This window comes from Lissotriton helveticus, chromosome 1_1, assembly GCF_964261635.1.
Source record: "Lissotriton helveticus chromosome 1_1, aLisHel1.1, whole genome shotgun sequence".
Lineage (NCBI taxonomy): Eukaryota > Metazoa > Chordata > Amphibia > Caudata > Salamandridae > Lissotriton > Lissotriton helveticus.
This window is the reverse complement of record NC_136057.1, coordinates 495,389,504-495,402,651: the sequence shown is the minus strand read 5'-3', so window position 1 is coordinate 495,402,651 and position 13,148 is coordinate 495,389,504. Positions and strand designations below refer to the sequence as shown.

General features: G+C 40.3%; 1 protein-coding gene across 1 annotated transcript in view; it reads right to left on the bottom strand.

Annotated features, from left to right (window-relative positions):
* Window positions 1–13,148, bottom strand: part of ABTB3 (ankyrin repeat and BTB domain containing 3) — a 778,151-nt gene that overhangs the window by 375,333 nt on the left and 389,670 nt on the right. The window contains exon 2 of the mRNA XM_078673942.1: window positions 11,611–11,760. Within this exon, the coding sequence (XP_078530068.1) occupies window positions 11,611–11,760 (150 nt within the window). The remainder of the gene's footprint in view (window positions 1–11,610; window positions 11,761–13,148) is intronic.

The following is a 13,148-nucleotide window of genomic DNA, read 5'->3' as shown; positions in this document are numbered from 1 at the left end:
TAGTAAATGTAATTACTCTGCAATCCAACACTTAACCTACTGATGCGCTCACTGGAGTAAGAATAGTTATTTTTACTTATCCGCTATCCAACACTTTCTCTAGTGTTGCACTCCCTGTATTGTGAAATGTAAGTTTCAATATTTTTTTATAGTTTAATGTTTTAATTTATTATAGATTTTAGTTTTTTTTATATTTTAAATCATTGATATATATTTTTATTTTTAATATAATTTGAAACTGTTAACAAGAATTAAAAATAATAGTTTATTAATTGTTTGAAAGTAAATATATATTTATAAATAATTATGTTTGTGTTTATCTTTTTTTATTACGTTTATTTGTTATATTTTATTAAAATGGATATTACGTGTATTTTATGTTGTTAAGATTAAATGTAATATTTAATATATATTATTTTACTTTATATTGATATAAAAGTTAATTTTTTATACATCTAAATTTTTTACATTGATATTTTTTAGTCGATATTTTTGTAGATACCTGTTTAAGTATAGGAGTCGATATTTTTGTTGTCTATATTTTTTACATCAATATATTTTACATCGATGTTGTTTCAGTGAACCCTTTGCAGACAGGTTACTCTGTCACAATGGTTTCGGATATCCTGTCCGCCAAAATATAAATTCCATAGGATATAATGGGATTTATATTTCGGCAGATGGGATATTGTCACTGTTGTGACAGAGCAACCCGCCTCAAAGATCTAAGGGGCCGATTACGATGGCGGGCGGACTTCGCAGCTGCTAAAGGGACCACCCGCAATAGTTGCGGCGGTCCCACCATATCAATTATGATGCGCCCGCCAGTGTGGCGGCACATCCTGTATATTTTACATCGTGGTGGGCGGTGCTGCAAGCAGCACCCACTGCAATGTAAAATATACATGTTGCACTTTTACATGCACAACGTGACAGGCACCATGCGGTGCCTGCCAAATTGTACATGTAAAAGCAGGGGGTTACCATAGGTACCCGCCTTGTGCACCCCCCACCCTCCCAACACCCTGGGGGCCTGCAACGGGCCCCCAACAGCAGGAACCGCCAGCCTTTCTATGGCAGCATTGCAGCCATGGAAAGGCTGATCATGGCCTGCATCGTAATATGGATGGCGGTGTCTTCCAGACACCGCCACCATATTAAACCCCTTTTTCCGCTATTCGATTTGTCGACCGGTAGAAAAGCGGCGAACGGTCTTTCCATCCGCCACAGACCCCCCAGCCATTATAATGTGGCGGGGGGTCTTTGCAGTGACTATGGCGGACGGATCGCCCCCACCGGCCCGGTGGGGGCGATCCGCCTGCCATCGTAATCAGCCCCTAAATCAGGCCCTCAGACTCTGAAATGGAAATCGAAGATCCTCAGAGGGAATTGGCAGTAGGCTGTGGTTGAGATAGGCTTAATAAGTCCTGATAGCCGCTGGATGAAGTACTGGTGAAGCTGTTAACTTTTGGCCAGATGGTGCTGAGCAGGAGAAATTCCAATTTCACGTCCATGGATGATCCCGCTCCGGCCAGACACTTTTGGCTGCTTCACCTGTTGAAGATTTTAGCACTCAGTCACTTTTTTTCTTTGGAATTAATTGGTTTGTCCCAGTCTGCTGGAGTTCTTGGGAACCAAAATGTTTGTATGCCCCAGATTTTTCAGTATGTTAGGAGGAGTACACTTTGCCCTCAGCCAAGGGTCGCAGGACCTAAGAAACAGCACTTGGGGGTCAAGACTTACTCCAGCAGATGGCTCCAGCAAGGTCCAGTGTAGGTCTAATTGGAACTCGTCAACTGAACTCTTCAAGAAAAGGGCTTCTAGCATCTTATTGTGTTCCTGTAGGTTAACAGGAGGTCAGTCAACTGACCCTCACAGTCTGCTTCTTTGCCCTGTGTACAAGTCTAAGCTGGTCCAGCCTTCTAGATCTCCTCACAGATCTCAACAGCGGGTTCAGTCCTTTTCTGTCTTCTATAGGTAGAGCAGTGTTCTGCAGCGAGTGCCCATGGATACCACATGTATATAACCCACTAGCACAGGGGTTGAGGGTTACTCCTGGCCCCTCTCTGACGAATAGGGAAAAAGTTCCCAGGTGTAACCCTACGCACTTCTGCAGCAACTCCTTTGTGCCCTGCTGCAAATAATGTCACATTGACCAACTCTATCTAAATCTAGCATTGTGGAATCTTTCTTCTACTTGGCAAAGCTCCTATGCTCACCCTTTAGGTGTGGCCAGGGGAATGAATAACCCCTCCTTTATGTTCACTCAAAACCTGTTCTGGGGCTGCTTCTCTATCAACTGAGATTGGAGTCTGACTGACTGCAGGGACAAAGAAGGAGGCAGGCCTAGGTGTTAGCTACTCCTGCCTGTGACAGGGTCAGCCTCTTTGAAGCGCATTAAGTTCCTGAGCAAAACCCATATGGCCATTCTGTTAGAGGAACAGAAAACCTCCCTATAGCCAAAGCCTTTGTCTCGGCTCAGACAGAAAGTTCATTCCTCATCAAAGGAGCTTTTCAGCTTCTGGGTGATAGTTGGCAGCACATGCAAATGGCTACGGGGAGGTGACTGTGATGTTTTAGAAATACCTTTTTCAAAATATTTGTTACCGATCCAACTTTACTGATGGTTTGGGCTTATAATACATATTTTAACAGTCCAAGAATTAACTTTGTAGCTGTTTTCGTAGTGGAGATATCATTTTTAATTTAAAATTAGCTCCCAATGCTTTCCTATGGAACAGCTAGCACTAGTACAGTGAAAAAAGCTATTGATGCCTTTTCACTACGTTGGTAGGTGTGCAGTCATATTTTCCACTGTCTTCACTACAGTGGATACAGTGGTAGGCATGCAGTCATGTTTCCCACTGTCACTCTAGTGGTGGCATAATGTGTGCTGCAATCCACTAGTGACATTAAGCTTACAGGCACCCAGTACACTTTGTACCAGGTACTAGGGAATTATAGGTAGATTAAATATTCCAATTAAGAGCATAGACAATTTATTATCACAAGTTTTCGGAGTCAGAGCATAAGCACTATCGTCTGGTTAGAGGAGTTCCTGTTCAGAGAGGAAAAAACACAGAAGCATCATTCCCCCCAAAAATGGAAGTGATCATACAAAAGAGGTTATTTTCAGACAGGCTCTATTTGTACTTCAATCTTTTAAAATTAATATCCCCATTATTGGATTTTTGTTGTTTTAGTGCCATTTTTGTATTAAAATGTATTCTATTGTTTTAAATTGGTTTGGGATTTTCATTGTTTGGTGTTTTGTAGTTATTACTGTTTTGTCCTTGCATAAATACATTACACTGCTAAGCCTGCTGGCTCTTTAACCAAAGCTACCATGGGTCAAGCTCAGATACATTTAGTGATTTTTGGGGTTCACCATGGTAAGTTAGTATTATTATTCCGTGATGTGAGTTGTTACCAACCCCAAATAACAATTCATGTTTCTTTAGTACCTTACACGTCATGATTGGGAGAATATAGTCTTCTATGTGTTTTATAATGTGTATAAAGTATCCTGTAATGTAAATTATGGGGCTATTGAAAGTCTGAGAGGAGTTAAGTGGCAAAATAGGCAAATGTGGTAGAAGGTTGATATCCTTTATTGAGTATCAGAATAACAGATTACATTTTACTCCTTATATTAAAGATCGCACCATCGACCTTGCCCTACATGCTTTAGAATTCTTGGCTATCTTTTCTTTCTTACCATGTTTGAAGCTATGCAAAATTAATGTGGAATCTGCACTGTGAAACAAACGCACCAACATGCTGCTTCTGATTAACCGCACAGCATAATTTAAGTGGTATATAATATTTCACTTTTAAAAGTTAGTTTCCTTCTTTCTTGGAATGAACTCCAAGCATGCCATGTGCTTATTACTTATAAGTAATGTAACAAACAAACGGTACAAATAAATGTGGAAAATAGTTGAATACAGTTATTACAGGCTGATACGATTCACCATATCATTGAGGTTATTTAATAAAATGAGAATTTGATAAAAGTTTTTGTCATGTCTTCCTTGTAGTGCCTACCATACCATCGTTTTTTGTCACACTGTATAGTATGTACTGCTATAAGTTCCGGTTATATCTTGGTGTGCCTGTCTAAGTGAATGATTAACCTTATCACTGCGGCGTGAATTCTGCCGCAGTGCTGAACATTCCGATCGCGGGCGTGGTCATGACGGCTCCCGGCCGTCATCAGCACACGCCCACCATGACTCATGACGGCCGGGAGCCGTCTTGAGCATGGAAGAGGCAAAGCAGAAAGCAGTGGGGCCATGTTAAGTGTGTACATGAATGTGCCCATGGCCTGTGGTTGTGCCAGTTTTGGGCAGCACCTGACGAAACAGGTTATTGGTTCCTAGTTAGGGATATATGATCGACTTATCTTATTTCAATTTTCTTGTGTTCAGGTCTTCCCATATTCTTGCACCTGTTTAATTGTGCGTACCATATTGCCTTACATAGTGCGCTATCCCCATTAGCACATAACCCTTGTATCTTCTACACTGCGACCCCCAAACGCATCTTAACAATCCAGTCCTTCCCCGCCTCTGAAGACTCTTACCATTGGCATCTGTCTCCTGAGAGGCGGAGCTAGGATGCTAGGATGACATTTCTTGCCTGACTGTGAGGAAATCACAGCTGTGTGGGGTTAACATATGGCGTCCATCTAATTTACATAGCTAATGTAGAGCTAAGTGGGACAAATCTTTTCTAACTAATTAAGCCAGGGCTTATTTAATGAGTTCAACTCAAGATAGTTCAGTGGTTTTAGTTGCAGGGTAGGATTTAGTTCACAATATATCTCTGATATTGGCCACAGATACTGTCTTTTGATTGTTATTCATTTCTTGAAATCGTATGACTCAATACATTAAACACACACTTCTGACATCTGCTGTGATCTGCAAATCACAGATTCAAATTCTAGCATGCCAGCATAGCCTTCTCTGCTGATGTTGTTAACTGAACACTATTAAATTGCTTGCAGTAAGACATAGCAGCTATGCACTATGAAGTGTTGTGTAATAAAGAACACCAATTATCATGCCCCAACCCCAAAAACTATGTAAAGTGTCTAGAAGTGTAATTGAACAAATTACCCTTATTAAGTTCTCAGTACCTTGATATGCCATACAAAAGAGAATGAATCACAGAACTACTCCAATCTGCAACTGATTGACACCGGCGTCCCTTTAGGCCTCCCAAGATATCATAGTGTCTGACAGTGCGTGGAATACTGCACAATTCTGCACCACAGATGTCAAGAACTGGTGTCAGAATCTCACTGAAAATCCTTCACAATAGAGCATGTTACTCGGGGGCTCTTCCTTTTCTCAGACATGAGCTGTACATGTAATTGAATTCTATTACCAATTGGAAGACTGTGTCACTGCCCTCCATGATTCCTACCAGTCACTGACCACTTTCAAGTTAGTTACTGTTATGAACTACAATGTACCCCAATCTAGTCCTAGGTACCTGCACAACCTTTTACCTACATTTGTACTTCCTTGCTCAGCATAACGGTTCTAGCACTGACCTTTTACCCAGTTATGTGCTGCATAAATGTTTATCAGTTTCCTTGAACCTGGCCTCTTTTATTCTGCATGAGGATTCTTAGTATCATATCCTAATCTTCTGCCCAGGACGTACACAGCAGGATGAACATATTCTGTATAATAACTCTGTATAAAAGATACCACTATTGTCATCCTTGGACGACAGGCCCACTGTACATAATGGCAACCATTCCATATCTAGGTAGAACACCTGAGGGTACCTGTTGGTTATAAAAAAAAAAAAATCTTCGCTGGGTAACCAGAGGCGAAGCTTCCACGCTGACACAAGAGGCTGAGGTACCTGCACGCAGAAACTCCAGCATGCAGTGGCCTGACATCCCTTGCGGGGTGTCCAATACAGGGTCTTTTGTTCTCTCCCATCAGGCAATGGGGTTGGCTCTTTCCTAGATGATCCTTGGCCTTAAACCCACATACATGCTAGGTACATTTAGGTACACTTAGGGTATGCATGGTAGGAGTACATTTGACTACTCTCATCTATCTATATGCCTCCATATATTCACAGTTTTAGCACCATAGTACAACTCTACCTTTTATTTACTCTGTTGGTGCTTGTAATTTTATGCATCTGTTTCTGTCAGCACTGCAGCCGCATTAGATGCAAAACACCAGGTGCACCTCTGGTCGAACATTTCACCACCTTCGGTCATGATTGCGACAGTCTTCGATGGTGGGTGTTAGAGAAAGTGGCCATGAATGTTCGGGGGAGTGATTTTGGAAATGTACTCAATTTAAGAGAGTGTAAGTGGATATATTCTCTTAACACGGTCAACCAAGGACTGAACGAACAGGAGGAGATTAATAGACAGGTGTCTATCCTGAGAGCTTAGCAATATGTGTGTGAAGTTACTACACAGTTGTACTATCGTGATTTAATATGATATATGTACCCTGGATCACACTGTTTTACATGGAAATATGTTTTGTCATTTATTTCTAATGATGCTTTGAGATTGCCATCTATCTCCAATGATGCTTTTAATTTGGTGTTGATTAATGGATGTCGTATGATGTCCAGGTATACATGACCTACTGGGAATGTCTGATCATGTTCATACAGATACAAGCATTGATGTTATGCTTCAGGTCAATGTATCTGGAGTGTTGAAAGAGGTACTAGCCGACTGCACCGGCCCACATTATAATAATGACCCCCTTCTCTGTTGGGAATTACGTGCTTCTACCAGCCTAAATGTTTACACTGATCTAGACTCAAGTAATAATTGTGTCTTGCACTACCAGTAATTAAATACCGAATTCTAGTGAAATACACTGGGACTGTCATAACTGGTTCTAGACGTCTGCACCAGTTCGTTGATCGTGCCCCCAATGTAAAATGGCCGACACTTGTTTCGAACCAACAGGACTTTGTTAAGAGCCGTCTTTTGTTTCCATTGACGGGCACGTAGTGTTTTTGTCCGCCGGCAGTCCCTTTTCTCTATTGATTGCTTTGGAGAGCTGAGCAAGTGGACGCCGCGCACAGCTAACGCCGAACTTTTGGGTGATGACTTTGACTAGCTAGGTGAGTTGAACCTCCTATACAACTCCTCGTGCACCCGTTTTTAAAATATGTGCGGATCAGTGACTCTTACTCCGCTTAACATTGCAGGCAGTTATGCGCTTTTTAGACGGAGTGGGTGCGATCAACACTGATTGACTCGGTGAGTGTAACTTAAGAATTTCCGCTTCGTACTCTGTGTATTAATTAGGGTATGGGTAGTGATGAATTTCCACTTAACTTATAGGTAGCGCTACTCCCTCGAACTCGACAGGATTGAAGCAAACGTATTCTAACCAACTATGTAGGCAAGCTCGTCCTGTATATTACTGGTAAGATCCATCTTTGACATGGTGCATTGAATGCTGAGAAACCATGTATCTATGTTCGTTTTTGTAATTAAAACGCCCTTTTCTTTCCTTCGCCCATGTTCCAAAATAACAGGGTCTACTGTAATTCGAATTCAAGTATTAAAATTGGAGGATCTATAACTTCAGCCCCGCCTTAACCAAAAGGTAATGATACAGACATCTTTGGTGGGAGCAGTGACTTGGAAACTGTTATAGGATAGGTCTAATGACCACTCCGTTATGTCTCTAGGTACTTAACTTACCAGCGGAATAGGAGCCAAGAATAAAAAGGTTTTTTCCAACTACCATTGGGTAAGTGCAATTCCTTACCATGGGTACTTGCGATACATGAATGATCGCACCCTAAAAAAAGCAACAGCACGATATATATACTCTTTATGTTTCAGGGCTTGTGCTGCTCCTTTGGTTGCCCAAATTCGCAGTCCTGATGAAGACTCGCAAGGCCCCGGTCTAAAATTACCTTAAAGGCTCCAAGACGAGTCGAAATGTCGACGCTCTAGTTTGTCCTGGATGGTGTTATACACTTCTTAGTGCAATACATGATTGGAAGCAATGTCTCCATTTAAGATAAACTGTGTTTAGATTTTGCAATACACACCAGGACCTTGAGGAATTAATTGTTGTACAAATTTGACCGATTGTATATATAAATTTGTAAATATTGTAATACTCTATGCTTCCTTCTTCAATCTTTTCTATCAAGCACTCTACATTTCTATCTTCTTGCACATTTTCTTTGGGCAACTATAAACGCCTTCACAATGAGATAGCCATAAGTGTAATGAATTTGAATTAAAATTGCCCCATAACTTTTGAATTATTGCTGTTGCTGTTTTTTGCCTTGTTTTTGTGGATAATATGTACATTTATTGGACCGGGCAAATTTGTTGTATATGCCCAATTAATAGGAGAAAGTTCGAATAGCTAATTGATTTATTCTGTTCTAGTAAAAATAATAGTCTGAGACCATTGTCTTTGAATAACAATTATCACCCAGGTCTGCCGACTTTATGGGTTTCCCCATTTTCTTGATGGTCTGTCTAATGATTGCCGCAGCAAACATGCTGGTTCAATAAATGCTTATTGAAAACATCCCTACTGTTTATTCTGTGTATCTCTCTGAGACTACGTGAGCACGAGTGACTGAGCGAAAAGTACTGTACTGTTTCCACGATCCCTAAAGGATCAAGGGTTGTCATGTTCGATAGTTGCTAGAAACTATTCGCTCCTTGGTAAGGTAAGAGGGCTTATGGAGGCACTGTGAGGTAGCTGGTCTGGACTCATTTGTATAAATGTCTCCCAGAAGAAAAGGATCATACAAATACAAGTTTAAATCTACAGAAACAATTTGCATTATAGATAATTGTTGAAGACATGTCTTTTGCAATAACCATGAGCATCATCAGGCTAACCAAGTCTTCTGAGTAGGCCTGGGCAAAATTGCAATTACTCTGGAGTAATCAGAGTAATTTCAGTAGTTATGCATTACTCTTCTGAGGTGAAATGACTGAAATTACAAGATTACTCTAGCTTCAGTAATTAAGAGTGATGTGGGGCAAAATTCTTACTTCAGGAGCACAGGATCATTGAAATAAGAGAGAGCGCGTGGCTGCTGGTTACTACTGTGTTTATCCTGTAGCATTTAGTGCTTTTTTCTTGGCGCAAAATGCACCTCAAACCATTTTCAATGCGAAAATAGTGCAAAGTGGTAGATTATGCTTTTCACATAAAGCATATTTGCGAGTAATTTTGTGGTAATTATGTGCTATCACGCTAGACAGAATTACGTCACTTATGCCTATCCCTGTTTCTAAGTGCCTTGTAGTTAATACATCCATTCTGTGTCCTATTCAAAATTCCAATTCAACCAATCAATCAAAAGCATAACAATCATATGATCAAAGAACACCACTAGTCTTGGCCTCAAAAAGTTTAATTTTGACCAAGATAATTAACACAAACCTCTTGGTTCTGCATGAATGAAATTTCATCACATTTCTAATGATATTATTGCACATACCGAGGGCCTGAGGTATCTTTGCTGCAAAGCTTACCAAATGCTGTAACACCGCATGCATCACTGCCTGAACAGTTTCTGTAGGAAAATCCCACTGGTTAAATCTGGAAGAATATTTCCACCGAATAAGGCCTCAAATTCCAGAATAACATGTGGATTCACTACTTTAATACTGTAACCTAGCATTAGAGAAGTGGATGGTCTCGTTAATACCGGGTGCAGTATTACCAACCAACAAATACATGCCATACATACCATTTGACTTGTGATGTGGCGCACAAAGTTTCATCAGTTAAGTCACTAAGCGTTCTTAAATGTACTTGTAAATCGCAAGCATCAGGGCCACTCCTCGCATCGTTTTACATGTGACGTACAAATGCCATGGTGCATTATACTCATAAGCAGGGACACCTTTACCGCTGTTGGTGCCCAGTTTGACAATCATCTATGGAGCCTTCTCCCATGACCTCCTCCTCGGATTCCCTCATGACGACCGGGCAAAAAGTGCCCCTCATCTCTCCATAGCCCCTCACTCACATACATTTAATTTGTTATAAAGTGCTGGTAAAGGTTGGCTTTAGTAATAAGAATGCCCCTCTACCCCAAAAAATAATGTTTAGCAACATTAGGAGTAGATAATGAAAGGCTGGGGAAAAACATAAGTTCCTAACCTATTTTATGCATTTTGCATGCAGCTCTGTGATTAGAGTTCGTAAAAGTCACTGTTCTATATTAGGGTTGCATCTTATGAACTGATGTGACAAAATGATCTCAGTGACAAAAGAAGTAATCCACTCTTCTATCCACATAAACAACAGATCTATGATCTGCATGGTACGAGTTCCTTGCAGCAGGCATATTAACCCTGTGCGCTACTTTATGGTAAGTGAAAACTGCCACTGGACAAAACTCTGATCGCTCTCTCGTGCAGAAACATTATCTCAAGTGTTATCTAGATATTTGTAATGCTGCCTGAAAACTGGACGCACAAGGAACTCTGCCGCAGGTGTTTTTAAATCATAAGTTATTGCTAAAAACAGTGCCCCCTTCCTACCCCCTTGGAGGTCAGTATCCCCATCCCCAGGTCAGCGCCCAGTGCAGACGCATCAGTCGTACTTTCCTAAAGCCACCCTGCTCATAAAATTATATCTGAAAACCGATTCACACTGAACAGCACCAGGGTTTGGTATACTAAGCAACAACACTCAAGTTCTATACCTTTAATTAACTGCTGTTTTTACAAAATGGCTAGCGACTTAAAGAATATAGGGGCTTATTTACAAGCACCTTGTTTCGCCGGTGCAGTACTTTTTGTGACGCACTAGCAGTGCATTTCTTTTGCCCCATATATACAATATAATATATATAATATGATAGTGCATGGCTTTTCCTGTCCTTGTAAATATTGCCCCTTTACACACAGCGCTTTAAGTGAAAGAGAAGTTCCATGATATGTTGCTGTGGGTGTTCCCACACAACACCCATGGAACCTTACACATTTCCAGATTGACCCGAAATCGTAAACCAGGAAATGTGTCTGAATGCTACAACCCCCCAGGGAAGCGCAACGAGGTGAAATGTAATCATTTCTCCTCATTTTCTTCCTCTTTCTACTGCACCTCATATGATTGTTTATGTGCAGTAAGGTATACCTTCCTGCACATAAACAATCATTTAAAAAAATGACGTTTTACAAGTTCTATGTGGGCTAATACAGCACACATAGAAGTTGAAAAACGCCATTTCAGATTGTTTATGTGCAGGAAGGGACACCTTCCGGCTCATTAGCAATCGTGCCCGCGACGCAGGCATCCTTGCACCATGGTACAAGGGTACCTGCATCAGCACATGGCCGTTAATTGCGAACCAGTGCAGGGGAGACCAAAGGGATCTGTCATATCCTTGTAGATATGATGCATTCCTATGATTTGCTTTGAAAGTGCTGCATTGTGGCACAGCCAAAGGGCTTGTGTTGTCACGCTAAACCACACTTTCTTGTAAATTAGGCCATTAGTTCGAAATACCAATTATCGCTTGCATTGGGAATGTACAATCAATAGTCAAGTATGGCAAACGACACTGAGTGCCAATAAAGAACGAGTAAATACAATTTGAACTTACTTAGCTCAGCAATGCTCCCAACACGTGTAGCAAGCAAGGATTGTTCTATGGTTCTTAACTCGGATTGGCTGAACATCGGGCCATCTCCAGATTTATTGGACCGCTGGGGTTCTCTGTGAAGGTTGAGGCTGTCGGGCAGGCACAGGACTCCTGAGGGTAAAGAAGAGGCAGACATAAGGAACTATGCATGTTACCCTTCCAGCAGCTAAGCTGACATTTCATTGAGAATTAGTGCATAATGCAATCATTTAAAGACAATTCTATTTTCAGAAATAAGAAACCTAAAGTTGTGCTTGATCAGATTTAAATACCGAAATCAGATATTTCAAATAACTGTAACAAGAATATACACATGATAGAAAGCCGCAATGTTTTTCCCACTGACAGGAATTCATAAAATGCATTATGTTCAAAGAACAGCAGAAAATTATTGTAATTTAAGTCATAATTATGCCTTTCAAACCCATACCTTTAAAGTGCGGTGTATTCAATAGACTTTGGAGTAAAATCATTTATTTGATCAAATACACTGACAGAAATGTTTTATAAAGGAGTGATTTTAATTTTTTCACTTGCCAAATTATTTCCACTTTTAAAATGATTTCACTTTTAACATTTGGGGAGAAAACTGTTGTTTATTTAATGTTAGGTTCAGGGACTCTTTTTGCAATAATGCAGTCATATATTAAGTTTGCTGCTCTCACTTTAATTCCGTGTACCTGAGGTTCATCAGATATTAAAAACTCAAAGAGGCATGGTTACTATTCTAAATTATGGGGCTGATTAGGATGGTGGTGAAACCGTCACCGACAGGCTGTCGGTCGCGGCTTCACTGCCACCATGACACCATTTACCGCCTGCCATATTTTTATGAAATAGAAATATTTGCCTATGCCTCCGAGCTAATTACAGTACACACTGATTCATGTACAAGTAAACCACAATTTATTAGTTTACCCAAAAACAGTTTATGTTTTCAATTTTTGCTCAATTTACAAAAAAGATATTCAGAAAAAGCAGAACTAAGGCCACTATCAACCTCATGTCTTAGCCATATACAATTTCAAACCAACAGTTTATACATATATACAGTGAAACAAACATATATTAAACATTTTAACAAAAAAGAAACTTTTTACCATAAATAAATATCACCATGAATACATTTATAGAACATGGACCACATGACCTTACACAATTGTGAATAATGAAAAACTTTTCCCAACAATTATGAACGAAAAGGAAGAAGACAAAAATGTTTTCAAAACCAATTCAACTCCCACGACCTGAACAAGAAACAATCAATTAAATTTCAGGAACATTGCCCATTTCTGCACCAATAACAATGGCCAACTGGCCAGTGAATGAGAAAAAAAGGGGGGTGCGACGCGTTTCGAATCCTGATTAGTGACTTGCAGGATTCTCGTCAGGGCAGTATGAATCTAGTCCATGGGAACTGTTTTGAAAAAAGAAGAACAAAACAAAGTATTTACTAAAAAGTGGGTCCTCTAGCCACTACTCTCAGAACGACGCGAGTG